The 25,721-nt window shown below is 36.2% G+C and overlaps 3 protein-coding genes, 2 non-coding genes and 2 pseudogenes across 6 annotated transcripts; 4 read left to right on the forward strand and 3 right to left on the reverse strand.

Annotated features, from left to right (window-relative positions):
• The first annotated feature begins 997 nt into the window (after positions 1 to 997).
• On the forward strand, positions 998 to 6,967 carry LOC104000476 (uncharacterized). Of its 2 annotated transcripts, none has more exons than XM_009422542.3 (9): positions 998 to 1,114; positions 1,485 to 1,607; positions 3,116 to 3,196; positions 3,350 to 3,438; positions 3,578 to 3,652; positions 5,846 to 5,907; positions 5,993 to 6,064; positions 6,169 to 6,360; positions 6,627 to 6,967. In XM_009422542.3, the coding sequence occupies exons 2-9, from the start codon at positions 1,485 to 1,487 to the stop codon at positions 6,698 to 6,700; spliced, it is 768 nt and encodes a 255-aa protein (XP_009420817.2). In that variant the 5' UTR covers positions 998 to 1,114; the 3' UTR covers positions 6,701 to 6,967. The 2 variants fall into 2 exon arrangements, with proteins under 2 accessions (XP_009420817.2, XP_009420818.2); XM_009422543.3 differs by having other exon boundaries at positions 5,996 to 6,064.
• A 549-nt stretch (positions 6,968 to 7,516) lies between these two features.
• LOC135595383 (uncharacterized) lies at positions 7,517 to 10,794 on the forward strand. The gene is made up of 5 exons (XM_065086221.1): positions 7,517 to 7,706; positions 7,775 to 7,871; positions 9,152 to 9,230; positions 9,335 to 9,416; positions 10,449 to 10,794. Exons 1-5 carry the CDS (start codon positions 7,674 to 7,676, stop codon positions 10,587 to 10,589), a joined length of 432 nt encoding a protein of 143 aa, XP_064942293.1. The 5' UTR covers positions 7,517 to 7,673; the 3' UTR covers positions 10,590 to 10,794.
• A 982-nt stretch (positions 10,795 to 11,776) lies between these two features.
• On the forward strand, positions 11,777 to 15,424 carry LOC135595382 (SKP1-like protein 1). Its single transcript, XM_065086220.1, has 2 exons — positions 11,777 to 12,204; positions 15,031 to 15,424. The coding sequence occupies exons 1-2, from the start codon at positions 11,899 to 11,901 to the stop codon at positions 15,202 to 15,204; spliced, it is 480 nt and encodes a 159-aa protein (XP_064942292.1). The 5' UTR covers positions 11,777 to 11,898; the 3' UTR covers positions 15,205 to 15,424.
• A 1,267-nt stretch (positions 15,425 to 16,691) lies between these two features.
• On the forward strand, positions 16,692 to 18,120 carry LOC135595384 (3-dehydroquinate synthase, chloroplastic-like; annotated as a pseudogene).
• A 3,004-nt stretch (positions 18,121 to 21,124) lies between these two features.
• On the reverse strand, positions 21,125 to 21,292 carry LOC135596332 (small nucleolar RNA U3; annotated as a pseudogene).
• Positions 21,293 to 23,618: 2,326 nt separating this feature from the next.
• LOC135596328 (small nucleolar RNA U3) lies at positions 23,619 to 23,833 on the reverse strand. Its single transcript, XR_010480947.1, has one exon. It is a non-coding gene; the product is annotated as a small nucleolar RNA U3 (small nucleolar RNA).
• Positions 23,834 to 23,985: 152 nt separating this feature from the next.
• LOC135596326 (small nucleolar RNA U3) lies at positions 23,986 to 24,200 on the reverse strand. Its single transcript, XR_010480945.1, has one exon. It is a non-coding gene; the product is annotated as a small nucleolar RNA U3 (small nucleolar RNA).
• Between the last annotated feature and the right edge of the window lie 1,521 nt (positions 24,201 to 25,721).

A 25,721-nucleotide genomic window follows, 5' to 3' on the forward strand; every position in this document is an offset into this window, starting at 1 on the left:
TATATCATTACCAACTAATTGAATTTCTTTCCCTCTTTTAAACACAACAATACTTGAAAATACATTAGGTTAATTTTGATAAGTTAGGTTGAGAACCAAAATTTAATATTTCAACTCTATGTAAATAACTTTTATCTTAGAAATTTTATAGTTTATAAATCTAATTTGAGTTTTTGATAATATTCTATCAATTTTGATATATTTCAAGTAAAATTACATTACAATAATAAAAAAAGAGTGCTTAATGTTACATAAACAAATATACTAAGGTGGAAACATTTACACATGGTGTATTCAATTATTTTCGAATATTTTATTAAATTAATAATTTAAATATTATTATTTTATAATTTGATATTTTAATTTATATTTTTTCTAATAATCATATTTTTGATCTAAAAGTGCATAAATAGCATTCTTATATTTTTCTTTTATCAATATTCACTACATGGCTTTTTATATTTTTCATAATTTTTTTAAATATTTGTATTTATAAATTCTAAGATCATTTTTATGTGACACTTTTTGATAATTTAAATATAAATAAATAAAAATATAATACTATTTTAAAACACTCTAAATAATTGTTTCGAATGAGTCCATTTGGAGGAAGACTGGATTGGAAAATGAGAAAAAAAAAAAGTGAGAGAATTTTTGTCATATTAAAAAACAACTAAAAATGAATGCTAATCTAAGGGAAGAAAACTAAAAATGTGGAAATTCACTTAAAACATATCATATAGATTAGTAAAGATAAATATTTTTGTTTATGTTAAATTCAATATATTTATTTAATTTTTTTAAAATCAATTATGTCAAAGGATTTAGTCACACAAATCAAGGGTCATAAAGGGTTTAATCATTTCTATTTGGACTCTTAAGAGGGCATCTCCATACATATTAATCCTACGGTGATGATTTTTGGACTTGATGGTAATTAACAGCTCATTTTGGGCTATTTATTTGCATAGGAACCCTAATGGGAAGAAGACCAGTTCGCCTCTCTCCCTTGCGGATCGCTATATAAGAAGAAGCGGTTGGCGGTGACAGTCTCCTTCAGGGCGGAAAAGAAGTACTGAGCCGTAGAGGGCCACGAGCGGTAGCGAAAACCGAGGTAAGAGAGATCGTAAACCCCCTCATTGTTGTTCTCCCTTTGTTTCTTTTGTTCTCGTTGCTTGATTCGGTGTTCGTGGCTCTTAACACGGTAGAAGTTTGCCTTCTTCTTTGGTTTCCTTCTGCACACTCCCAGTTTCGTGTCCAATGTTACCGAAATGATTTTTACGTATATTTACCTCATTTTTTTTGTTTTATGTTGATATCTGAGTCCTACGGTGTGCAGCGGGCTTTTTCAGTTGGTTTTAGGTGTTATTGTTTGCTTTTGTTGCTTTAATTGGAATCATTCGTGTAGTCCGAGGTGTTTAGGCTGATAAAGTGCTTCTTCTTGTCCAACTTTTTGATCTTTATGGTGTTCGATGGATGGGAAGATGGATCGGTACCAGAGGGTGGAGAAACCGAGGGCGGAGACTCCGATTAATGAGAATGAGATCCGCATCACGACTCAGGGGAGGATCCGCAACTACATCACGTATGCCACCAGCCTGCTTCAGGTATGTGTCACCCGAGGAACCAAGATTTTTTTAGTCCTGTATCTTGGTCTAATAGATTCTGTCTATTGCATTCTTGCTCGTAGTAGTAGTTTACGGGAGATTAAGAAGCTTGTTTTTATGGTTATGAGATTTACGCAGATAAAAAAAAAAAGACATTTAAGCAGACTTAAATTGAAAGATGTTGATGATATCATGTAGTTAAAAGATTATGGCGATGAAATTTAAACTTGGATGGTGGTAGCGCACCACTGAATGGTACTTTCACAAGTAAACTATTTATGTCTTTAACCTGTTTGCAAGCATGTGTACATGTAAGAGTGGCACAATGATATATGAACTGAATAACAGAAGACGAGAGTTGTTTTGTATTAGATACTGACATAGTCGCCATTGTCTCAATACTTGAAACAATGATGGACCACACTGGAGCTCATTTATGTTAAGTGCCCAAAATGTGCCATAGGGTTCAAAGGATAATATCTGGTTTTATAAAAAAAAAAATTATCTGATAGGAATATGGCAGTGATAAAATATATATGTGCCGGAGTCTCCAAGCTTTAAATTAATGGGAGGTCCTTTAAGATCAAATTGGAGTCCTTATCTTTTGACGTTGGCAATGGATGAACTTTTTAGAAGTATTCAGATAAACATCCATGGCGCATGTTGTTTGGTTGATGAGAGTCTAGATAAACATCCATGTCAAATAAATAAATTAATTATTCAAATAATGTTGTTTTTAGAAATATTTAGATAAACAGTTATGTCAAATTAATTAATTAATTACATATTTGATTAAAAAAATAAGGGCTTTTAGTAGATTTGTGTAGATCACCTTGGATTCCACAATGTTCTACCATATCCATGTCAGGCATAAATGAATGTGAAAAATTATGTGGGCGGAGTTGATAGCCCAAGGCTTGTAGTTTATAGTTAGAAAGTTCCCTAGTCTCTTTTGTTGTTTTTGGTCACAGTTGCAGTGTTCAATCGATTCTTAACATTTTATGATGCCCATTTACATTTACGCAACAGCGATGTTGTTCCTTGCAGCTTGTGAAAATAGGGTTTGATTAATGAAAATAATATCTTTGCTTGCATGGGTAGGATTATGTACATTGATCCCACCAAAATCCACACAGGTAAGAGCCTTGTGCATTGGACCTTTTTTCTATCTAGATTTAAACAGCAGAAAAAACAATTATTTTAGTAATTATATCTTTTGAAAACTGGAATTTTAATTCATTTGAACCTTCATAGGGTAAATTTTAAGTGGCACCCATGAAGTCTATGCTGATTTTCCTATGCTTAAGCTATTCTATTAGGTTATCGTATGAACTTTCCTTATGCTTGCATAATGATGGTTGTTAGTTTAGATGAATTTTAATTGGGTGCAAATAGTAATTTGACTGCTTCATCGTGCTTTTGTCTTTAACATTTTGCAATTAAGATTCACAAAAGGCTGTCTGTATTACACTATTACTACTGACATCTCCTCATACTCACTTTTAAAGGAAAAAGGTTCAAATGAAATCGTCTTAAAGGCAATGGGTAGAGCAATCAACAAAGCTATTGTGATAGTGGAACTGATCAAGGTACTTCTTCTTTGTGTTCTGTTATTACCTTTAGTTGTTATTATAGTGGATTTCTTTTTTTTTTTTATTATGCCGATTCTTTCCTCTTTATTATTTAAAATATAATTGTAAGAAACTCCCCTACTAATGGTTTGTTTTATAATGTTGATGCAGAGAAGGATAGGTGGTCTTCATCAAATTGTTTCTATTGGATCTACTGACATAACCGATACATGGGAGCCATTAGAAGAAGGCCTACTTCCGTAAGAAGTCATTTTTTGATTGAAAGAAATTTGGTTTTTTTGGGGCAAAATTGCCACGCCTGGAACTTCAAAATGTTTTGGTTTTTCCATGTTCAAATGTTGAAAAAGTCACTTTGTAACTTACAATTGTTATTTTCAGTCTTGAGACTACCAGGCATGTCTCTGTGATCAGTATAACTTTGTCAAAGAAGGAACTGGATGCATCTGCTGTGGGGTAAGTACAAGAAGCATTTCCTTATAATTTTTCAGTATATTTTCTGAAGTTGATGATTCAAGCATTCAAAAAATATGTATTGTCTGTTTCTTTAATCTCTTTATAGCACAACATATAAGTTATTGCGACCAATTTTCTTTCCTTCTCTACAGGAACCTCTTTTTGCAATTAAACTGTTGTCAATGTATCTTCACTGTGTGGCCTTGAATCTGAAATTATGTTGATTTGACACCAATTTGGCTGCTTCAGTGACCATGCTTTGGATATTATTCTTTTACTTTTGGCACTTTATTAGAATGGATATTACTAAATTTTGTGTCAGATATACAGAATCACTGTATTGTAGCTTCTATAACTTCTAAGATTACTTGCAGTCTTGATAAATGTTCCATGTGGTTGACCTATGAGGCATGATCCTTTGTTGTTTTAAGGGGTTCACTCCTTATTTTTTGTGTTAAAGAAACTGTTATTAATGTGCTAAATTTTCAGCGTTCAAAGAAAAAGTTGTGCCAAGAAGATTCAATTGACAAACCAGTCTGACTTGGTAGCCTCATCTTAGACCATCTAGTGGTTTTGTCAAGATAATGGAAGCCAAAAAAGTTTATTTAGAAGATTGAATCTTCTTTCAAGTTCCTTGTCTTCCCATGATTATTTGGTTAATCTTTTGATACCTTGTGTGCTACTTTGTTCTTAATTTTCTTACATAAGGAGAACGGAGGACCTCATAGATAGAATTTTTTATATCCAATATTATCAACAACTGGTTTATCAAGATGTTTGATATTTGATCGTCTATGCATTTGTATGTTATGGATCATTGTCAACTTCTGTATGCTGTCAACGCATTTGCTCTACTGGACATATCCATATTGCTCTAAATTTATCAACATTCCATAATTTGGGCCTTCAAAACGTAACACTGATGGATATGATGCTTTTTGGGTACTTTAAAATGCTTCGGTACCCATATTAGACATTTGCTGGATATGATGCTTTTTGGGTACTTCTTGGATATACACAAGAAGTTATCTGAATTCTCTGATTTTGTAAATAGTTATTAGAGACACAATAAGCTTTTAGAATTTTTGGGAATACTTTGTGGATATTTTGTTAGAGGACAATGTTTCTATTGAATGTTGTCTATTTTATGATGGACAAGATGGATATATGATTGTAGTTTCGACTTTAATGTAACTTCTTTATAGTGTAGGCTAATGAAAAATAAGATGATAAAACTCTGTTCTCACACTTAAAAAGTTTGTATTACCTATTGTGCATTTCGATCATTATATATTAAATAATTTCTTGATGAAAAAGGATGCACTTCTGTTACATGTTTCTGGTGCTCTATATACATGTCCAGGTTTGACATACATAATATCTCCTCTTAAGTTTCTTTCGATCTTTGATAAGCTGACCCCTTAGTATTATGTAATATGTTTAAAGATAACTTTTTGATGAAAAAGGGTGTGCTTTTATTATATTTTCTTATTTATGTTATATAAATATATATTCTGATGGTTTAAATACATGTCGAGGTATGGCATTAAATAATATCTCGTATTATTATTATTTTTGAATTTTGCATAAGCTGACCTTTTATGTGTAACTTGTACGGAGCATTTATTAATGAAGATAAGATGATAACTTCTCTTCATGCTACAAGTCCTTGTTACCTTCTCTGTATTTTGGAGGTGTTTTTAAAGAATATTTCTTTCTTGATTGAAGGATACTCTTTAGTTATGTGTGACTATTTGTCATGATTTTTAAATGTATATCCTGACACTATAAGTAAATTTTAAGGTTGAACATATATAAATATTTCATGTTTACTATATTTTTTAAATTTTAGATAATTTTATTGTAAGTTTCACACCTAGACAAATATTTCCCCTGGAGAAACTAGTTTTTGAAGGAAAGTAATAGTTAAGTGCCCAGACAAATGTCATCTTTCAATTTACTGTATGCAATTCCCATCCCCTTAAAGTCAGTAAGATCTAGGCAAAACATATTTTTCATGGAGAATGCTTTAAATTTTGATGAATTCTTAATCATCCAAAGTTTTCTTGCTAATCAGTAGTGCATCAAAGGATCAAGAGTGGAACTGTTTTGATGTATTTCCTTTTACTTTTCACATTCTACTTAAGTTTTTCATTGGACATCATATCGACAAGGTATCATTTCTTGGCACAGGTATCAGCCTCCTTTGCCCAAAGACCAGGTGAAACCCTTGGCTGAATTCGACTATGAAGGAGGTAAATTTTGTAAACTGCAATCAACCATATGATATTAAATATTTGATGCAATTTTGTCTGATGTCTTATTTACAAACAAATATAGAAGACTCACCTACTGGTCAAGGTAGAGGCCGTGGTGGGCGTGGCAGCGGAAGGGCTCGTGGTAAATATGATGGTACGGAAATATTTTTTTGACTTTTTATCTATGGGATGCATGTTTTTTCTGTGCTTATTCTCTAAGATATAATACTCAAGGGTTTAGTTATGTCTTTTGTTTAGAAAATGGCACAACAGACTACAATGATGGAAGTTGGGATAACAATGGTCGCGGATACGGTAGAGGTGGCTATGCCCGTGGCAGAGGCTTAGGTTTCCGTGGACGTGGTAGAGGTGGTTATGGTGGCCGGCCTGATTATCAACTGGAAAACAATGGCTATGATGATGAGGTTCCTGTACCTGTTCGTGGCAGAGGTAAGGTTTATTCAACTCATAAGATCGATTAAGAGCCAAGTCTTGTATAGGTTAGATTACCTTGATGACTATAAGCCCAGTTTAGACAGTTTTTTTACGGCTTTATCATCTACTTAATTATCTCCTATCTTAGATTAAAATGCTAATGGCTGATATGATGTCCATATTAAGCAGTTTTTTGCCCCCTCGATTGAAGTTGAGATCTGTTCGACAGGTTTTTTAAGATTTAAGTTAGTCCATAGCTAAAAGTCGATGAGATAATGCAGGTCGTGGTCGTGGTCGCGGTCGCGGGAGGGGCCAACGAGGAAGGGGTCGGGAGTCAACCGCTGTTGGAGCATAATACATGGACTGATCACATCCCAAAAATTTCTGCTTCATGACTTGATGGGGGGATGCCTGCTCTAATGGGTTTCATCGTTTCTCTGCCAGTGATAGATTAGCAGTTCCAGTGTCATTTTATTGCTTTGCAATGTTTATGATTCTAAGTTTTAGGGCATCTTTTTGATTGTAGGATGTAATCAATAGAGCATTCTTTTATTTCTTTGTTTATTGTAAAGATTATGTGATTAGTACTTAAACTATGTCATTTCTTACTCATTGAAAGTTCTCTCTTAGTCTTTTAGTGCTTGTTTTCGTAGTCCCGCGAATTATTTATGTTGTTAGTACATTAATGTTAATACGATTAAAAACCAGCCCAATTAAAAGAATATGAAAAAGGTCGTATCTTACATAAAATAACATAGAACTAAGCTAAAGGCACGATTTTATGTTCCCTAAGGCATGGTTCCATTTATTTCTATCGGAATGGATCAATTGACCAACGTAATTTGATTAATTCTTTTTCAGGATAAACACGTGTGTTTTGTAAGGGAGAAAAATGCTTCCAACAACTATGAACAGAGAGGAAAATATCATGCGACATTTTTGTACAGAGAAAAGCTGAGACGCTCTGTTGAAAATTCGAAAAATGAGGGAACAAAAAAAGAAAATATGGGGGTTTTTTTTTCTGGAGGATTTATCCTATTATTATTATTATTCATTAAATTTTAATGTTTTTTATAATTTTTATATTTTTATCCCATAAATGCGCCATGCAACGGGAGTCAAAGGTCAGACCTTTGACTACGCTACGTTTCAACCGCTCACGCTGCTCGCCTAAACAGAACTATCGATTCGTTCGTGGGGGGGGGCTTTGATCGATTCAACCACCTTTGGCCGCCCGAGTCGCAGCGCCTCGCCCCATCCCGCTCGTATCCTCCTCGATACACCGAGATCCCGACGGGTGGCGCCGCCGACGAAGGGTCCGTGACGTGATGATCGCGTGCGTCGCCGTCGTCGGTCACCAGGTTGGTCTTCGAACCCGAATGACATGTTTGTCCACCGTCTGAATCTGGCGGCTTCTTGTGTGCCGCAGAACAATCCGCTGTATCTGCAGAGCTTCACCGAGGCTGACGATGCCCTCAAGCTCCACCACATCGTCCACTGCTCCCTCGACGTCATCGACGAGAGAGGTTCCTCTTTCCCCTTTCCTCCCCTCCCCTTTCTTCCTCTTGGAACATATGATTTTGGCTTTGACGGTGGATCAATTGTCGGAAATTTCGACAATACTGATCCTGTTATTGTCACAATCCTCTTCCAATTGTGCGCTGACATCTTGGTATGAACTAGATCAACGTAAAAGAGATCTCTTGGTGTGTAGTAGGCGACGATAAACAGGTCTTTGTAGGGATTATGTTTGTCCCAGGAGAAATGAGAACAACATACAATGGCTAATTGGAAGCTTCTCAGTTGAGGACTGTTGAAAGCGGACTTCATCGTTGTAGGAGTCGGGTAAGGTCGCTCGCTAACCAACTAGGGTTAGAGCACCTTGTGGGATCATGAGCGAGCATCAGTTATAGGTCCTAATACGAGTCTTAGAAGACAGAGACTTTCACTCTTTATGTATAAATGTCGATGTTGTTGTCGTGTCTTCTTCTAGATGATACGATAGTACATGGTGTATTTTTCTTGGGCAAGGTTGCTTAAGAAGATCTCAATGCTACAGATATGTGTTAACAAGTAGAGGCCACGAAATAAGTAGGTTGTACTTACATTCTTCAAATTACTATTGACTGTGCATGCGAGCCGTTTGTATCTCATGTAGATGTTTTTTGAAACATATAAGATACAATAGTTGAGACTTACGACCTTGTTGTTGTTGTTATATAAAGTTACAGCTCTTGTGAGGAGTAGGATTTGGTAAGTTGGCAGATCCTCTTATGATAAGTATTATTAAATCAGTGACTTGTCGCTTATTACATTAGATAAAATGTTTTGCTTGTGCAAAATCATTTACTATGCTTTAATTGGGTTAAAATAGTAATGATATAAACTGTTCAGAAGGGAATTTTGGTGCTAAATCCTCTCCACAATGGAACTGTTCAGGGAAATAGTAGCATCATAGTGAATGCTTACTTTGTAGGTCACCACAAGTTCATTTTTATTCTCTCTGCTCACATGCAATTAAAAAACTGATGTGTTTGTATGACAGAAGTTCCACTAGAAATTTACATGATTAACGGTAAGCAAAGTTACAGAACACCATCATGTGTTAACCATCCTAATGTCCATCAGAACTGCTGCCTCTGTGGTTGATTTATCTTTAAAAATTATCCTATTATATGTGACAACAACAAAATCTGTAAGCTTCCAGTGTGTGCCAAACCAGAGCAGTTTTTTTATTACATAGTCCAAAGTTGTAAGAAAGCATCTATGGTTTTGTGGCTTATTTTTGTGCTCTTCTTTTTGGCAGTAAATAATCCTAAGAGGAGTGTGCTTACTCTGAACGAGACCTTCCTTGGTCTTTTGTTTCCAACGGAGAGTTACAAAGTGTAAGTCATTTCTGCTTCTTTGCGTTAAGACTTTTGTTTGTTCAATTTTATTATTGGATGTGTCTCTTTTGGTTGTTCTCTTGATTGTAGTATTCTTTCTGCAGGTTTGGGTACCTGACTAACACTAAGGTGAAGTTCATCATGGTGACAACTGATCTGGATGTCAAAGATGCTGATGTTAGAAGCGTAAGGCTCGGCACATCTAGATCAGTTCCCTTTGCATTATAAGTCTAGCTAAGGAACGGTCAGTACAGTACACAAATAAAACAAGAGTGAAAACAATGACACAGAAAGCAAAGTCATTTGTTCAAGATAGGTAATACTGTAATACCTCACTCCATGTTTCTTGATGAAATCTACTAGAGGGTTTATATGAGCAACAATATACCATGATACTAGCCTTATAACAGTGTCAAATGCATAAGTTAGGGCTGACAATGTGAATGAGTTCAGTTCCGGTAGGATCGTAGCCAATCTAAAAGAGAGACGGTTGAATTTGTAGTCTTCTGTGGATTTTGCAGTATTTTTTACAAAACAAAGAAATTCAGATTGGGCCTGAATAATAAGGTAATAAGCTTAACCAAACATGACAACCAGTGGGCAAGGTCCATTGAATTAGATGCATAAACACGTAGTCACTTGATCTGACAGCTTCAGGTTAGGATCGATGCACTCATGGAGTTCATTTCCTAATCCTAGTGCATCCTTTTTGAAACATTTTATTTGTTTATTAATGCATGTTTGACAAGAAGTAAAAGCTGAGATAAGTGTCATATCCTTGGAACATGATGCTTAATTCATCTAATATCAATTCAATTATTTCTGTAGCCATATGTCTGTTGTTGTTACTCAACAATAAGAGACACCAACATGTCTTTTCTTGAGAGTACAGAGTGTTTGAGGATAACAAGCAAAATGATCTGTTAACAAGACAAGCTACTTGGACATAAAAACACCTTTCCTCTTAAAGAGGTCACACACAGACACATTTGATCATGTGCACAAACATACAGAAAACAGAACTTCCTGGTTTTACTTGGATGCAAATGATTGCAAGACATCATCGGAGTTAATTTATCAAGACTCAGTTATTCTATGAGCATGAGACTCAGAAATTCCAGGAACAACTCTAGTAGTATGTTATGTAAGATTTATCCGAGGATTATCATAAATCTTGTTGTAACTCCTTATCGCTTTTTATATTCTGCTGGCACTCAGTTTTTTAGGAGGTTCCACGCCGCCTACGTGGATGCTGTCTCCAATCCTTTCCATGTTCCAGGAAAAAAGATAGCCTCCAGAATCTTTGCTGGAAGAGTCAGCGGCATTGTCAAGACTTTTGCACTCGGCACAAATGGATAAATGCATATTTCTTCCAGGCTTAGTCAGTCAACGGATCTTTAGGTATCTCCTGTTTACCTCCTCTCATTAGTTGGCAAGATCTTTGCCTGTTGTTGGTTTTTTCGCATTTCAGCTACATTGATGAACTTAGTGCAGCTCCTTTTAATGGAGTGCCAATAATGTACCACACAAGTTGTGAAATATTTTCATTAGAGTTCACTAGAGATGGACAACTAGCATAATATTGTCGAGACTATTCATTAACTGGTAGAATGCTATGATCAAAGTTTAATTCACAAAAATAATCTCTCTACTTGTACTAGAAAATCCAAGTAGACTAATGAAAATCTCAAGTACTGGCCATGTCCTTCTGATGATGATGTACTTGTAAACAACAATATATTTTAGATTTTCCTGTGGGTTAGATTGGCTCTAAAATTTAATAGTGTGCTTTCTGGCTTTGTATTTGTTTCTAATCTTGTGAAAACCTATGGACACACTTCATGGTAAACTTCCTTAAAACCATTCAAGATGGAAGTTTCTTCAATACCGAATTGTACCGTCCGGTATGGGTGGTACGTATCGGTCCAACATGAAAACTGATAAATGTATTTACGTCTCAAAATTCGTGTGAAACTAAACCAAGTTTCATGGAAACTGACAAATGTATTTATGGTTTATGGGTTTAATAATCGATATTACCTGTTTAATCAGGTATTAACTGCATAGCTCGGTCTTATATATTGGTAGAGAAATTGCTTGAGGTTACATCTCGCAATCCCAATTATTATTTAAATGCATTCAAAATCAAAAAAATTATTTGATCAAATCAGACGAACTACTAAGATCGAGAGAGAGAGAGAAAAAAAACAAAATATTTGATTATATGTCTAAGATTGATTTACCTCAACATCCCCGTGAAGATTTTTTGGATTTCGAGATCTGATCATGATTAGGTGATTAATATACTGTTCAATCTTGTCGTTTCCGCACCCGATTCCTGCGTTTCCTCGTTGAACTCGACCGCTACGTCTCTCCCAACCGAGGTCGAACGGGCCATCAATAATAAGCAACACATTCACATCTGTTCACAGTTTACCCACGTCTTTACCTTCCGGAGGACCGAAAGTTCAGGTGGGACCCGCTACTGGGTCCATAATTAGCACCTATTCTAGGGAAAGAAGCCGTCCGAGGAGGCCAACCACATTCGGTACAAATAGAGATAATCTTGAAACCCCAAATCGAGTCATTTGTTCCTTCTTCTTCGGCTTTCTCTCTCGATCTCTTCTCCTTTTTCTGTTGGATCTCGATCGAAGCGGGGAAGGCGACCATGGCAAAGACGATTACGCTGAGGAGCTCGGATGGGGAGGTGTTCGAGGTGGAGGAGGCGGTGGCCATGGAGTCTCAGACCATCAAGCACATGATCGAGGACGACTGCGCCGACAACGGCATCCCCCTCCCCAACGTCACCTCCAAGATCCTCGCGAAGGTCGTCGAGTACTGCAAGAAGCACGTCGATGCCGCCGCTAGGTCCTCCTCATCGGACGACGCCCCGAGCGTCACCGAAGACGATCTCAAGACCTGGGACGCTGACTTCGTCAAAGTCGACCAGGCCACCCTCTTCGACCTCATCCTGGTGAGATCTCTCGTCCTTTTTCTTCATTGATATTTCAGTCCTTTTATATGTGTAGAATTCCTTCACTATGAGGAGTTGTTGATCCTTTTTTAACTCTTCTGTTGGAGATCTTTAAGCTGCACGTGTTGTGATTGGAAGAAAAAGATTCAATTTGTTTTGTTTTGGATAAAATTTTAGTTGTTGTACCTTTTTTTTTCCATAATCAATTGGATTCTTCATGTTTTTCTGAATTCTTCTTTTTACGTATGATTTTGTTTATGGGAAATGTCAATATCCTTGTTGTTATTTGTACTTTGTTCTTGATGGATCTTAAGGAATTTAATTTCTACCTTGAAAACACAATTGGTTGTAACATTACCTTTAAAATAGTTGTTTTTCTTACTTGAAATGATGCGGAATATCTTGGACTTTCTTCCTCCTACAGACCTTAGAGAGGGGTCATACATTCTTTTGAGCGAAGAGAAATGATTACTGAATATGGTTGCTTCTCTTTTCTAGCTTATCCTTTTCTTATTTGTACTTTTTTCATTGATATGAAATCGATCCCATGTGATGCCACTGTTTCTTTTGATGTTTTCTTTTTTATTTATATCTCCTTTCCATAACGATGCACTACCGATGTTAGATCACTTATTTGAATGAGATAATTCATTGTTCACTATGCCCTATAACAAGGTATTGATAAAGTCTGGTACAAAACTGGTGCAGACTACAATTTGGTCTATCTCTGGATATGTAATTTCTTGTTATATGTCATGTTTCTTGTTCATAGTTCTTGTCAACTCGACAACTCTCATGGTATTAACACAAATTCGGACATATTACTGGTCAAATTTGTTCCATGCTTTTATTATCAGCATTTGTTATTATGATTTCATAATTTTGATATATTTTTTCTTTTCAAGAAATTGTGTTATCATTTAGAATTTGATGGTCCATTTTTAATTTTGAATTTGTTTGATGTGAAGTATTTGGTTGGTTGATTGGTTTTCTTAACCTGGAAGTTATGAGCTTGCGCTAGTTTATTAGTTTTCAGATTATTATTTGATATCTAATTATCATGGAGGATTCTATGAGCTCTCTGTAATTTTTAAAGGCACTTATTACTTACATAAATCAACTCCCTTTCTTAGTCTCTCTAGATTTATGTTATCTAACTGCAACAAAGTTGCATCAGTAGGAAAGGCCACATATGCAATGGGTTTGGCATGAGGTTCGACACTTATCAAGGCAATACTTGAGGTTCAAGAAAAATGGAACTCATGAGCAGTTTAGAAAGTGGTGACACTACTAGGAGTTGGTTTTCTCCTATAAATTTGGTTTTTTCATCTTATTCTTCCTTTCAAATCTAATAACTCATTCTTAATTAACGGTTATTGATAAGTTGTATCCTAAACATGATGCATAAACATAAAAGGTAAAAAAAATTGTTGTCATTCTTCATGTACTCCTAAAAAATGGAAGAATGAAATTCTTCTGAAAATAATTGGTACTTCATTTTCTTTAAAAGGCGTGCTGCTTTTGTTGTAGTTTACAGTTTTAGTTTAATATGCATTCATATATGCACCTAGAAGAAACAAAAATGCTGAAGGTACTTTGCTACGCACCTAGAAGAAAAAAATTGCTAAAGGTACTTTGCTACTGTTTAATGGGACTCGTCAATCTTTCTGCTAAAAAGTATAAATACTTAGCTAAAACTGAATACTGTGCTTGTTTCCTGCCTAAGTAGGACACCGAGCAAACTAAATGAATCTTCTGTTGTAGGACTGCCTCTGTATTTTTGAGTCCCTTCTTTTCTTAGGACTCTGAGGGAAACAGAAACTGGAACTTTGGCCAAACCTTTTTAATTTTCACTTCTGCTCTGTAATTGAGTAGATATCCAAGAAGACCCGATGATACTGATTATAGAGATAACATAGTGATGGAGCCATAATGCCAAAGGACAAAGATGATTCACAAAACCCAAAAGCTCATCCGATTAAGCTGTCTTAGGTGGAGCAAAATCAAGCATGCATAGCTGTCTTTGTGCTTATTACTTGTGCAATGTTCTGCAACATATCCTGCCTGTTCCCATCCAAGCAAGCATAGCTATCTTAGGCAGAGCAAAATGAAGTTCTGAGGATCTCAGCCTTCTCATAAAAGCCAAAAAATAAATGTGGTTTATTGTTTTCATGGCTCCTTTTCTCTTTTTTTTTGGTTAATGGGTGTAGATCCCCTTTAACATACTTCTTTGCTTCTCCATATTTTGCCCTAAAATTTTCTTTGTGCTTATTACGTGTGCAATGTTCTGCAACGTATCCTGCCTGTTTCCATCCAAGCCTGCATCGCTGAGGGCTGTTTAGCCAGAAACCAGAGCTGTTAAGTTTCATGTTTGTACTGGCCATCATTCTCTATTTTATTGTCTGTTATATAAATGCTGCCAGATAGAGCCTCCACCGTCGAGCCTCAAGCTGGTTACGATTGAAGTGCAGCTTTGCTAGTTTTCATGTTTGTACTGGCCATCATTCTCTAGAATCGAAGTGCAGCATTTGGTATAGGGTTAAATTTTTCCGGCCAAGTTTGCCTGGCCCAACCTTGTTTTTGTGGTACTCTTTGCCTTTTTGCAGGGAAAATATATAGTAAAGGCATTTACTAGGGGTAGAAAGAGAGGCTTTTCATTCCACCTCCTCCCATGATTCTTATAAAATTACCCTCTAAAATAGTTCATGCATTTGGAAACTGCTTTTCTCTGTGTTGATTCGCGGAGGATGTTATTGGCCAATCATGATATTCTCATGGTATTGAGTACATATAGTGATGTGCTAATTCTTTGTCTGGTGCATTCAGGCAGCAAATTATCTGAACATTAAAGGACTGCTGGATCTGACTTGCCAAACTGTAGCTGACATGATCAAGGGTAAGACACCTGAAGAGATCCGTAAGACCTTCAACATTAAGAATGACTTCACGCCCGAGGAAGAGGAAGAGGTTCGGAGGGAGAACCAGTGGGCGTTCGAGTGATGTGACTGTTATCCCCTGCATGATCTTGAAGCCTCTTTTATCAATGGAGACTTTTCTCTGGGTTCTGGGACTCTATTTGTCGTCAATCTGTAGTTTATGATTGTAAGTAGAACAGGAATGCATTTGACTCTTGAAAAAGACTTTATATGGTGCATTTAGGATGACATCATTGAATCTCTTGAGCAATTGGTCTGATGAAATTAAAAGTACTCCTTGAGTATGTCCGCCGGATTTCTCATTTGTGTGGGCGAAATGGTGCAATTGGTATGCTGTGCCCATTCTTAGCGCCTTGGGTTGCATAGATTATGTTTAGAGTTAATATTGAGTCAATCAAAATCATGTTTGTTTGATTGGGTTACAGCTTTGAGGTTGCTGTTTTTTTCTGTCATGTAGTTCATCAGTTTTTAAGATTTGTAATAGAAGTCATACTATGTGTTTTTAGGTACACTCGATCTATAACTAGATGAAGTCAAGTTCAATGATTTAGCTAAAATGACAAATCAACAGAAAATTCATGTATTGTATACTGTCACATCCACAAGTTTGTGGACTATGATTTCGATCAATGCATGGGTTATCAAGAAATTTTGAGTATATATATATATATATATATATATATATATATATATGTATATATATATATATATATATGTATATATATATATATATGTATATATATATATGTATATATATATGTATATATATATATATGTATATATATATATGTATATATATATATATATATGTGTGTGTGTATTTATATATATATGTGTATATATATATATATGTATATATATATATATCTTAATTTCAGAGGTTTGGGATAATATTATATTCCTTAAATAAAATCAATGAGGAAATTGATTCTCATCCCTATTTCTAGAATGGTGATACAGTCAATTTTACAATCCAACTTGAAGCAATTGATCTCATCTTAATCCCATTAAGTAAAAGGCATCTGATAAAATAAAAATATATTTGTGAAGATTACTGTATATTGTTTTTTAGCTTGGTATGTTATATTAAATTTGTGTTTCGTTGCACATCCAATCAATATTTCATCAGATCCAAATTGATCCCACTCCATGTGACAAAAAATACTGATCATATTAGATGGCGAGATAAAAAAAAAATTAATTCTATTGATTTTATGTGCATTGGGAAAGATAGGCATTCTATCTTTAAAATATATTTTAGTGATTAAAGTTTTCTAGGATTAAATAATACGAACGTGTCCTGCGCCACGTTTTTCATTTCCATTCTCATCCCAAATTCGACGACACGTGCGTGAAAGTTCATATGCAGTTGCAAATATTCCCCGTTGCCACCGACCGCTGTCGGTGGCGACGTCTCTCCCTCCCGCATCACCTCCTACGAACCTTATAAGAGTCGCACCAAATTGACGGGCCCGATTACCTCTAACCCCAATATGGACGGCGGATCCTTCGTCCCCAAAACACGCTACACATAACAGAAGTTGTGGTCTCCGGCACCCGCGGCCTCCATTCTCCCCACCCACCCCTCGCGCTGCCGCCCGCGAGCTTTACAACCTCGTCGAGTGGTGGAGGGGAAGAATGGTGAGCGACCGACGAATCGAGGTCAAAGCCCTCCTCGTCCTAATTGATGGCGGCCTCCTCCTCGATCCGCCCCTCTCTGCGCTCCTCCGCCAGGATCTCCGCCGCTCCTCGCCTCTCCCTTGCTGCCGCCAGGTCATTCTCCTTTGCCCGTCGCCGCCTTCATCTCCCCTCCCTCTCTTCCGATCGGATTTATGTGCGTGCTCCGATATCTGCTCGGACTCGAACCGCGATCTCGGCGAGCGCCTCCCCCGTGATGGAGGATGCGTCGGATAAGGCGGGTTCTGGGGTTTCGACGGTCGTCGATGTCGATCTCGGGAGCCGGAGCTACCCGATCTACATCGGCTCTGGCTTACTTGACGAACCCGATCTGCTCCAGAGGTACCTTTGTTCCTTTCCTTTTATACTGCTTTCGTGATTTCTTGTTGGACGTTCATTATAGTTTCTTTTGCTGGGGAAATTGATCGTAGACATGCATATGGGAAGAGCATTCTAGCGGTCACCAACACCACAATCGCCCCCCTATACCTTGACAAACTTGTCGGAGCGTAGACTCACCGGAATCCGAAGGTTACGGTGGAGAGTGTGATTCTGCCCGATGGGAAGAAGTATAAGAACATGGTTGGTGCTTGGGATTAACCCTCTCCTCTTTTACCCCATCTTGATGGGTATCGTGTCGTTAATCTGTTTGGGTGGGTTTCTGCAGGAAACTCTGATGAAGGTCTTTGATAAGGCCATAGAGTGTAGGATGGATCGTCGTTGTACTTTTGTGGCCCTCGGTGGTGGTGTCATTGGTGATATGTGTGGCTTCGCTGCTTCTTCCTTTCTTCGTGGTGTTAACTTCATTCAGATTCCTACTACACTAATGTCTCAGGTAAACTGTTTTAGTTGTTTTTTTTCCTGTAGCATGTTGAATTATGTGAATCGACTGTGTGGTAATTGGCTAATGATATGATGTTAATTGGATTCAGGTGGATTCATCAGTTGGGGGGAAAACTGGAGTAAACCATCCCCTTGGGAAGAACTTGATTGGTACCTTTTACTAGCCACAATGTGTTCTTATAGATACCAATACTCTTAACACATTGCCAGATAGGGAACTAGCATCTGGCATAGGTGAGGTTGTGAAGTGTGGGCTCGTCAGAGACAAGGAGTTCTTCGAGTGGCAAGAAAAGAATATGCAAGCTCTGTTAGCAAGGTAGCATGTTGGCTTCTCCTTATTATGTCTTATTACTGGAAGTTTTATGTTTCCCATAACTTAAGTGAATGCTTGTTGCTCTGTGTGTCTGTTTCAAGATCACTTTGGCATTGGTTTCTTTGCAGAAGTTGTATGTATCTTCTCTTTTTTCCTTCATCGGATGGATTCAGTTATTAAAAAAATGGAATATACACAAATATGGACCCGGGCAGCTTTGAAAGAATGTATACAATAGAATTTTCTGGAATACACACACTGCAGCATATCATCATTTGACTCATTTCATATAAAATAACAAAAGATTGATGTGACTTATGCCAATTAGTTCAATTTCTTTTTTTTTCAATGATTTTTCACTACTTTTAGCAATATGCATCTCATCAACATATCTCTGATGTCTAGGGTCGTTAGTTCTTTTAGTAAAGGAATTTCCAATATTCTTCTAGCTCAAATAAAAAATGTATGTAATGATGTTTAGTTTGCTTCCATTTTTAAATTGCTAAATCACTGAAGATCAATCTATTTTGTGACTTTCAAGCAATGTAACTTTAGCTTCCATCGTGGGTTTTTGCCAAATAGTTTGACACCCAGTCAGTCTAGAAAAATATGTGAAATCCCTTTTTGACTCAATGGTTAAACTTGGATTTTCTTTTTTTTCACTAAAAGAACCTTTTGGTTCTCAATCTTCTTATTCATGTACGACTTTGTCGGAGACCCAAGTGCCTTAGCATATGCTATCAAGCGCTCTTGTGAAAACAAAGCTAAGGTTGTTTCCTTAGATGAGAAGGAAAGTGACATATTGTCACGGACTTAGCTGGTTTTGCCTAAGTCGTGTGGCACCCTTGTGTGTTCGTCCGCAAAGATCAGCCTTCCCGAAACCTCCCATGGTCCCTTAGAACCTACAAAAGAGAAAACGGGTTAGAGAAAACGCCTCACTCGGGATCCACAAGCAAACATTTTCGAAAACACCTCATAGCCAATATAAATTATAAACATACTTTACAAGCTCTGAACGGTTGCACAACAAAGGGTCAAAATGGTCCACTACATATTGAATATTTCTCACAAGTGTCCACATGACACAATATTTATTTACAAGCCTAAGAAGGACATCAAACCCAACTAAAATGAGGCTGTTAATGCTTCGATTGTTCCTCTATATGCTGTACAAAGCATGAACAAACAGAAAGACACGAACATACATAAGTATTACATCGAACATCCTATTTAGAACTTTATCCGTGACAATACGGGTGACACTAAATCTGAGGCATACATTTGGTCATGCGAGTCTTCAGTCTACAAGCAATTTTATCATACTATCCTCTGTTTCTAAAACCATTTATTTGATTATTATGCTTCCATATTTTCTTCCTTTTTTATTATCTCGAGTGCAAGGCCGTCACTTTCAAGGAACGGTGTAAAGCATATCAAATTTGACTTGCAATGTAACTGTCCAACATCATGATATGCTAATAAGATAGTTTGCTAAAAATGGAGAAGTTGCTTCCAAACTGAGCCATCAATTTTGTCACCATGCAACATAATTCTGTAGAACTTTATGTTGTGAACTGGTAGAAACAGTGTTATTGATATATATCAATGCTTCATGATACACGTGTAAATGGAGAAACAGTGTTGATCTGTAGATGAGGGAAAGTGAAAATTTGGAAAAGATTGCCTAGCTTAAGTAACTATAATCATATGCCCATGATATCCACCTTTCATGTCAGGGAAATGTCTCATCAGTCCCAGGTCATCCTGTTTTTGACAAATAACTTTGCTATCAATTATAAAATATGTTTTGATGGGCATTTTCTTGGGATGAAAGTTATTTCTCTCTATAATGGTAAGAAACAATTCCTGTTTTTATGTTTCCCTCTGTGGTCTTCATATTATGTTTTGAACTGACAGTCCTCCTTGAACTAATTGGACTTTGCCAAGAATACCCTCAATTATAAAGGCTCTTGAGTGGGACAATTTCTTGTGTTGTTTTGAGGCAAGAGAATTTGGAGATATGGCCAATGAATGTCTCTTATTTTGTAATTTGACTTCACCAATAGCACTTCCATTGTTGAACAGATCATCAGGAGGAGGATTTTGTGGACTCATCTAGGCAGAGACATTAGAGATTTACCATCAACCAAAGATTGAAAGAATGATAACCTACTTTATAAGAATATTGATTGTGATTATCTCAGTGGTACATCTTCTGTCAAAATATTAAAAATTCTGGAACAATATTCATTTCTTTTTTTTTTTTGTCATTTTCATCAAATAAGGATTTTTATTTCTATATTCCTTCTAAACCCAAAACAGAAAATTATTACACAAAATTAAGAAGCTAAGAAGTTCTAACATTTGATTGTAATATACTGAACTATCATATGCATAATAATATTTCACATAATTTAATGATCTTTTTTTTCCTGCATATATATATGATTTGCTTGATTTAATCCATTGGGAAATTGTGTTTTCACTGGTGACTGACCGGAAAGCACTGGACGAAACTCTCCATGCCTTCTGCAAGAATTAACTGATGGCTGGGCTTTCTTCATGTAGATGCAATGCCGATCAGCTTTTTGCATGAAAATGGTCGATTCTAAGTGAATTCGTTCCAACATTTCCAATGTTGGATTGGAAAATGTAAGATTGGAAAGAATGCTTAGAGAAAATAAACGTGGCAAATTAACATTTCCAATTTGTAATGATGAGGTTTTCCTTTCTGCACAAGCCATGATTGTCTGTATACCAACCATGAAATTAAGGGAATTCTGAATTAAATGACTGGGAGAAGTAGCACTTGCCTGATTGGGACCAGATGTGAGCTATATATATAAAGCTTCTTCGAGCTATAATTGAGATGGAAGGAATGTTCCGATGCACTGACTGTTTGCTTCTGGGCACAATTTTTATTATTTTAAATAATGGGATGATATAATCCAACTATTATTAAAAAAGCAAAAATTATATATCCATCTGAACAACATGGATATATACAAATATAACTATATTTATGTTTAGCATTAGATATATATGTCTCATTTTAATTGAGGACTTTTTGCAAGTAAAAGAACTTAAACAGCAATAGAAGATGCATGTCCAATTAACAAACAAAACATGCATGGTCCAAAAGATAATTGTGGGTCTGTCAGACAACCCCAGGATCGCCCCAGCCGATGCGGTAACAACAGCTGAGAACGATCCCCTGCTGTTAGAGACCTCGAGAGATCCCCACGTTAATCACGCTCCGATCAGTTCTAAGAGACAGTTGTACGAACCTATAGAACAGATCCTGTTCAAGTAAGGTCGTGCACTGTTCACCCGTCGGGGTTCTAATGTAGCTTGAAGATATCTTTGGAATTGTGATGTGGGACTAAGTGTCGTCGTTGCGGATCCACTCGGCGAGTCATCCGACGTCGTTGTTCCGAGTCCAGATTCGTGATTGGTGAGTGGGGCTGTGGAGTCTATCAAAAAATGGTGCAATGGATCCCGATCGATGGATTTTTGTTTTTGTTTTTCGAGGTTGCTGCTTTTCATATTTCTCAGATGTTTTTATTCATCATAATTCTTGAGATATGTTTCTAAAATACCACATTACACCATATGGATTGGTTGATATGATGAATCAGTTCATCAATTTAGATCGATCACTACTGAACTATGGCTCACTCTAATTCTCACATGTAAGATTTATAGTGATATTTATAATATATTTGAATAGATTTATAATTTTTTTTATTGAAAAACATTATGAGTGAAGCAAATGAATACAAAACCTTATATAAATCAGCTCATACAGAAAAATATTTTTTTAATAATTTTTAATTGTTTAGAAATAAGAACAACTAACTTCTATATCAATTTTAGTATTTTTAACTATGTTTACAATATTTTTATCACATTTATTTTTAGCAATTCCATCATTCAAAAACATGATTACTAAGAAATTAAATACTTGGTAGAAATGTCATGTCTATCTGATTGACACATAGTTAATATTTGTATTGAATCTCAGATTTTGATGATGAAACTAATTGTAGTGTTGTTCTAATATGCGTTTGAGTGACGTAGGGCTAATGTCGATCAGGAGAGGTAAATTAAACATGTCATAATATTGAACATTGGACCGGAGTGAACATATCAGAATATTGGATGTCGGACCGGAGGAACGGTCAACCTGTCGGTAGAAGGCTTCAGGTCGAGAATTTAGGTATCGAGCCTAGAAGAACGGACATTGCGACAAGGAGATCGGAGTTGCGGAGGTCAATATACCAATTGAACAAAGACCACAAAAGAGGACGAAATATAATTATATAATTATATTTTAACACATAAACTTTGTCAACTTTTAAATAAATATAAATTATTGATGTGGTGCTTTGCAAACCAAAAATAATAGGAAGATTGAAGATACCAACCAATACCTGATCTCTAATTAGTTCTTATGTTATAACACTCTATTTTCACTTTTATTCATATACTATATTTATGAGTAAAATATGATGTTACCTTTTTTATTTATCAATGCTATCAAATATAACACATTAGAAAAGTGTACAAATTTAAACATCCTAACTTACTAAATAAAACGATAAAATGTTCCTTATACAAATTGATGTTTAACATCTGCACATAGATTATAAACATATACATTTTTCATTTAAACTCATGTACATTAAAAACAAAAACCCACAGAAAACCACAAGCAAAAGGGAAACTGGCAAAAAGATTGGGCAGTTCGTGTAAAACTTAGTGAGCTGGCTTTATCTCTAATATATGGCTTGGAACATTGTGATATTTAGGATGTGGGACTAAATATTATTGGATTCCTGTCTCTGAAGCGGATAATTCTATCACGAGTGAAGAGAAGTGTTGGGCGAGTTTCTCACGTCATGATGCCCGCCAGCTTCAGGCTGGTGTTTGCCAAGCTACTGCATACATTGCCATGTTCCTCTCTCTCTAAACGATGCCAAGCTACATACATTGCCATATTCCTCTCTCTCTCTAAACGAGGCGTACGAGATTCAGGTTGGGGTTCCTTAAGCTGTAAACAATGGTAGATTCTTCTTCTTCTTCTTCTCTCTCTCACGCATCTCGATATCATCTGCTTGAGCGATGCGTCTAAGCTTCAGGTTCTTCTCTCTATCTTCGTCATGATGCCCGCCAGCTTCAGGCTGGTGTTTGCCAAGCTACATACATTGCCATATTCCTCTCTCTCTCTAAACGATGCGTACGAGAATCAGGTTGGGGTTCCTTAAGCTGTAAACAATGGTAGATTCTTCTTCTTCTTCTTCCTCTCTCTCTCACGCATCTCGATATCATCCGCTTGAGCGATGCGTCTAAGCTTCAGGTTCTTCTCTCTCTCTATCTTCGTCACGTGTGCACGTCAAAAAAACTACTTCAAAATATTTTTGTTATTGCTCTCACAATTATCTTCATAAGCTCTTCCTTTCATTATCATATTTATATAAAGAAGTTTTTGACCCAACATTCGAGTCGAACGTCCAAAAAACGTTTTTTGGGTCTGTCAGACAACCCCCACAATTATCTTCATAAGCTCTTCCTTTCATTATCATATTTATATAAAGAAGTTTTTGACCCAACATTCGAGTCGAACGTCCAAAAAACGTTTTTTGGGTCTGTCAGACAACCCCCAGGATCGCCCCAGCCGATAGGCACCACCAGCTGAGAACGATCCCCTACAGTGAGCGACCTCGAGAGATCTCCACCGTTAATCACAATCCGATCCTGAGGTCCTGAATCGTCAACCAGACTTTGGTGCCTATCTCGTTAGAGTTCTAAGAGACAGTTGTACGAACCTTTAGAACAGATCCTGTTCAAGTAAGGTCGTGCTCTGTTCTCCCGTTAGGGTTATAATATAGCTTGAAGATGTCTTCAGACACTGTGATGTGGGACTAAGTGTTGTCGTTGCGGGTCCACTCGGCGAGTCATTCGACATTGTAATATAGTTTTTGATACATGAAAGTCCAAAAAAAGTGTGTGGGTCTGTCAGACAACCCCAGGATCGCCCCAGCCGATGCGGCAACAACAGCTGAGAACGATCCCCTACTGTGAGAGACCTCAAGAGATTCCCACCGTTAATCACGCTCCGATCCCGAGGTCCTGAATCATCAACCAGACTTTGGTGCCTATCTCGTTAGAGTTCTAAGAGACAATTGTACGAACCTATAGAACAGATCCTGTTCAAGTAAGGTCGTGGTATGTTCGCCCGTTGGGATTCTAATATAGCTTGAATATGTCTTCAGACATTGTGATGTGGGACTAAGTGTCATCGTTACGGGTCCACGTGGCGAGTCATCCGACGTCGTTGTTCCGAGTCCAGATTCGTGATTGGTGAGTGGTGCTGTGGAGTGTATCAAAAAATGGTGCCAATGGATCCCGATCGATGGATTTTTGTTTTTGTTTTTCGAGGTTGCTGCTTTTCATATTTCTCAGATATTTTTATTCATCATAATTCTTGAGATATGTTTCTAAAATACCACATTACACCATATGGATTGGTTGATTTGATGAATCAGTTCATCAATTTAGATCGATCACTACTGAACTATGGATCACTCTAATTCTCACATGTAACATTTATAGTGATATTTATAATATATTTGAATAGATTTATAATTTTTTTATTGAAAAACATTGTGAGTGAAGCAAATGAATACAAAACCTTATCTAAATCAGCTCATACAAAAAAATAAATTTTTAAATAATTTTAATAGTTCAGAAATAAGAGCAACCAACTTCTATATCAATTATTTTAGTATTTTTAACTATGTTTACAATATTTTTATCACAACTACTTTTAGCACTTCCATCAAAACACTATAAGCTCGCTTATTTAGAAACACGACTACTTAGAAAATTGAATATTTGATCAAAATATTATCTCTATCTATTTGGTTGACACTCAGACTAATATATCAGTTCTGCTTAACTCACATTCCAAGCTTAATCGATCAATACATCATGCGGGGCTCAAGTCTATAAGGCTAATAATATTGTACCGACAAGGAGATTCATACATTTGCATGAGATTGATCACATAACGTTAATGATAAATTGTTACTCTATATCTTTAGATTGATTTCATAATCTCATTAATGACCAAATAATAATTCCTATTTAACTTTGACCTCAACCCAATAGTCACATATGACATAATAAAAGACTCAAATATATTTATATCATTTTGTCACGAGATGAATAACCAAAATTTATCATAACAATAATAATATTAATTTAAACATATATAAAGTTTAATCATATATATAACTATATAATATTATTTTAACACATAGGCTTTGTCAACTTTTACTTATATTCCATTGACTTGTCACCTAACTGCATCTTTACACGCATATTCTCTGGGAGACTTGGTTTAGGCTTCAACACCTGCATTTAGAGTCGAATGATTAAGTAGAACTTGACTTTGCGCTTAAAAGCAAGTAAGGTAGTATGCTGATCTGACATTCTTGGAAACTTGATAGCTACTTAGTTCTTATCTTATAACATCCTATATTTACTTTCATTCATATCCTATGCTGCTACCTTTTTATTTATCATTGATATTAAATATAACACATCAATAAAGTGTACAAATTTGAATATCCTAAATTGCTAAATAAAATGATAAAGTTTTCCTTATGCAAATTGATATTTAACATCTATACATAGATTATACAAATTAATGTTTAACATCTACACATAGATTAATATTTTTA

The sequence above is a fragment of the Musa acuminata genome, chromosome BXJ1-10, assembly GCF_036884655.1.
Source record: "Musa acuminata AAA Group cultivar baxijiao chromosome BXJ1-10, Cavendish_Baxijiao_AAA, whole genome shotgun sequence".
NCBI lineage: Eukaryota > Viridiplantae > Streptophyta > Magnoliopsida > Zingiberales > Musaceae > Musa > Musa acuminata.

What these genes read in the sequence shown, in the direction of transcription:
- LOC135595383 (XM_065086221.1), top strand. Translation starts at nt 7,674, where the DNA reads ATGATCGCGTGCGTCGCCGTCGTCGGTCACCAG. An exon ending in CCAACGGAGAGTTACAAAGT is followed by an intron (nt 9,231 to 9,334) that starts GTAAGTCATTTC and finishes TTCTTTCTGCAG; the next exon opens with GTTTGGGTACCTGACTAACA. An exon ending in AAGATGCTGATGTTAGAAGC is followed by an intron (nt 9,417 to 10,448) that starts GTAAGGCTCGGC and finishes GCTGGCACTCAG; the next exon opens with TTTTTTAGGAGGTTCCACGC.
- LOC104000476 (XM_009422542.3), top strand. Translation starts at nt 1,485, where the DNA reads ATGGATCGGTACCAGAGGGTGGAGAAACCGAGGGCGGAGACTCCGATT. An exon ending in TTAGAAGAAGGCCTACTTCC is followed by an intron (nt 3,439 to 3,577) that starts GTAAGAAGTCAT and finishes TGTTATTTTCAG; the next exon opens with TCTTGAGACTACCAGGCATG. An exon ending in TGTACCTGTTCGTGGCAGAG is followed by an intron (nt 6,361 to 6,626) that starts GTAAGGTTTATT and finishes GAGATAATGCAG; the next exon opens with GTCGTGGTCGTGGTCGCGGT.
- LOC135595382 (XM_065086220.1), top strand. Translation starts at nt 11,899, where the DNA reads ATGGCAAAGACGATTACGCTGAGGAGCTCGGATGGGGAGGTGTTCGAG. An exon ending in CCCTCTTCGACCTCATCCTG is followed by an intron (nt 12,205 to 15,030) that starts GTGAGATCTCTC and finishes TGGTGCATTCAG; the next exon opens with GCAGCAAATTATCTGAACAT.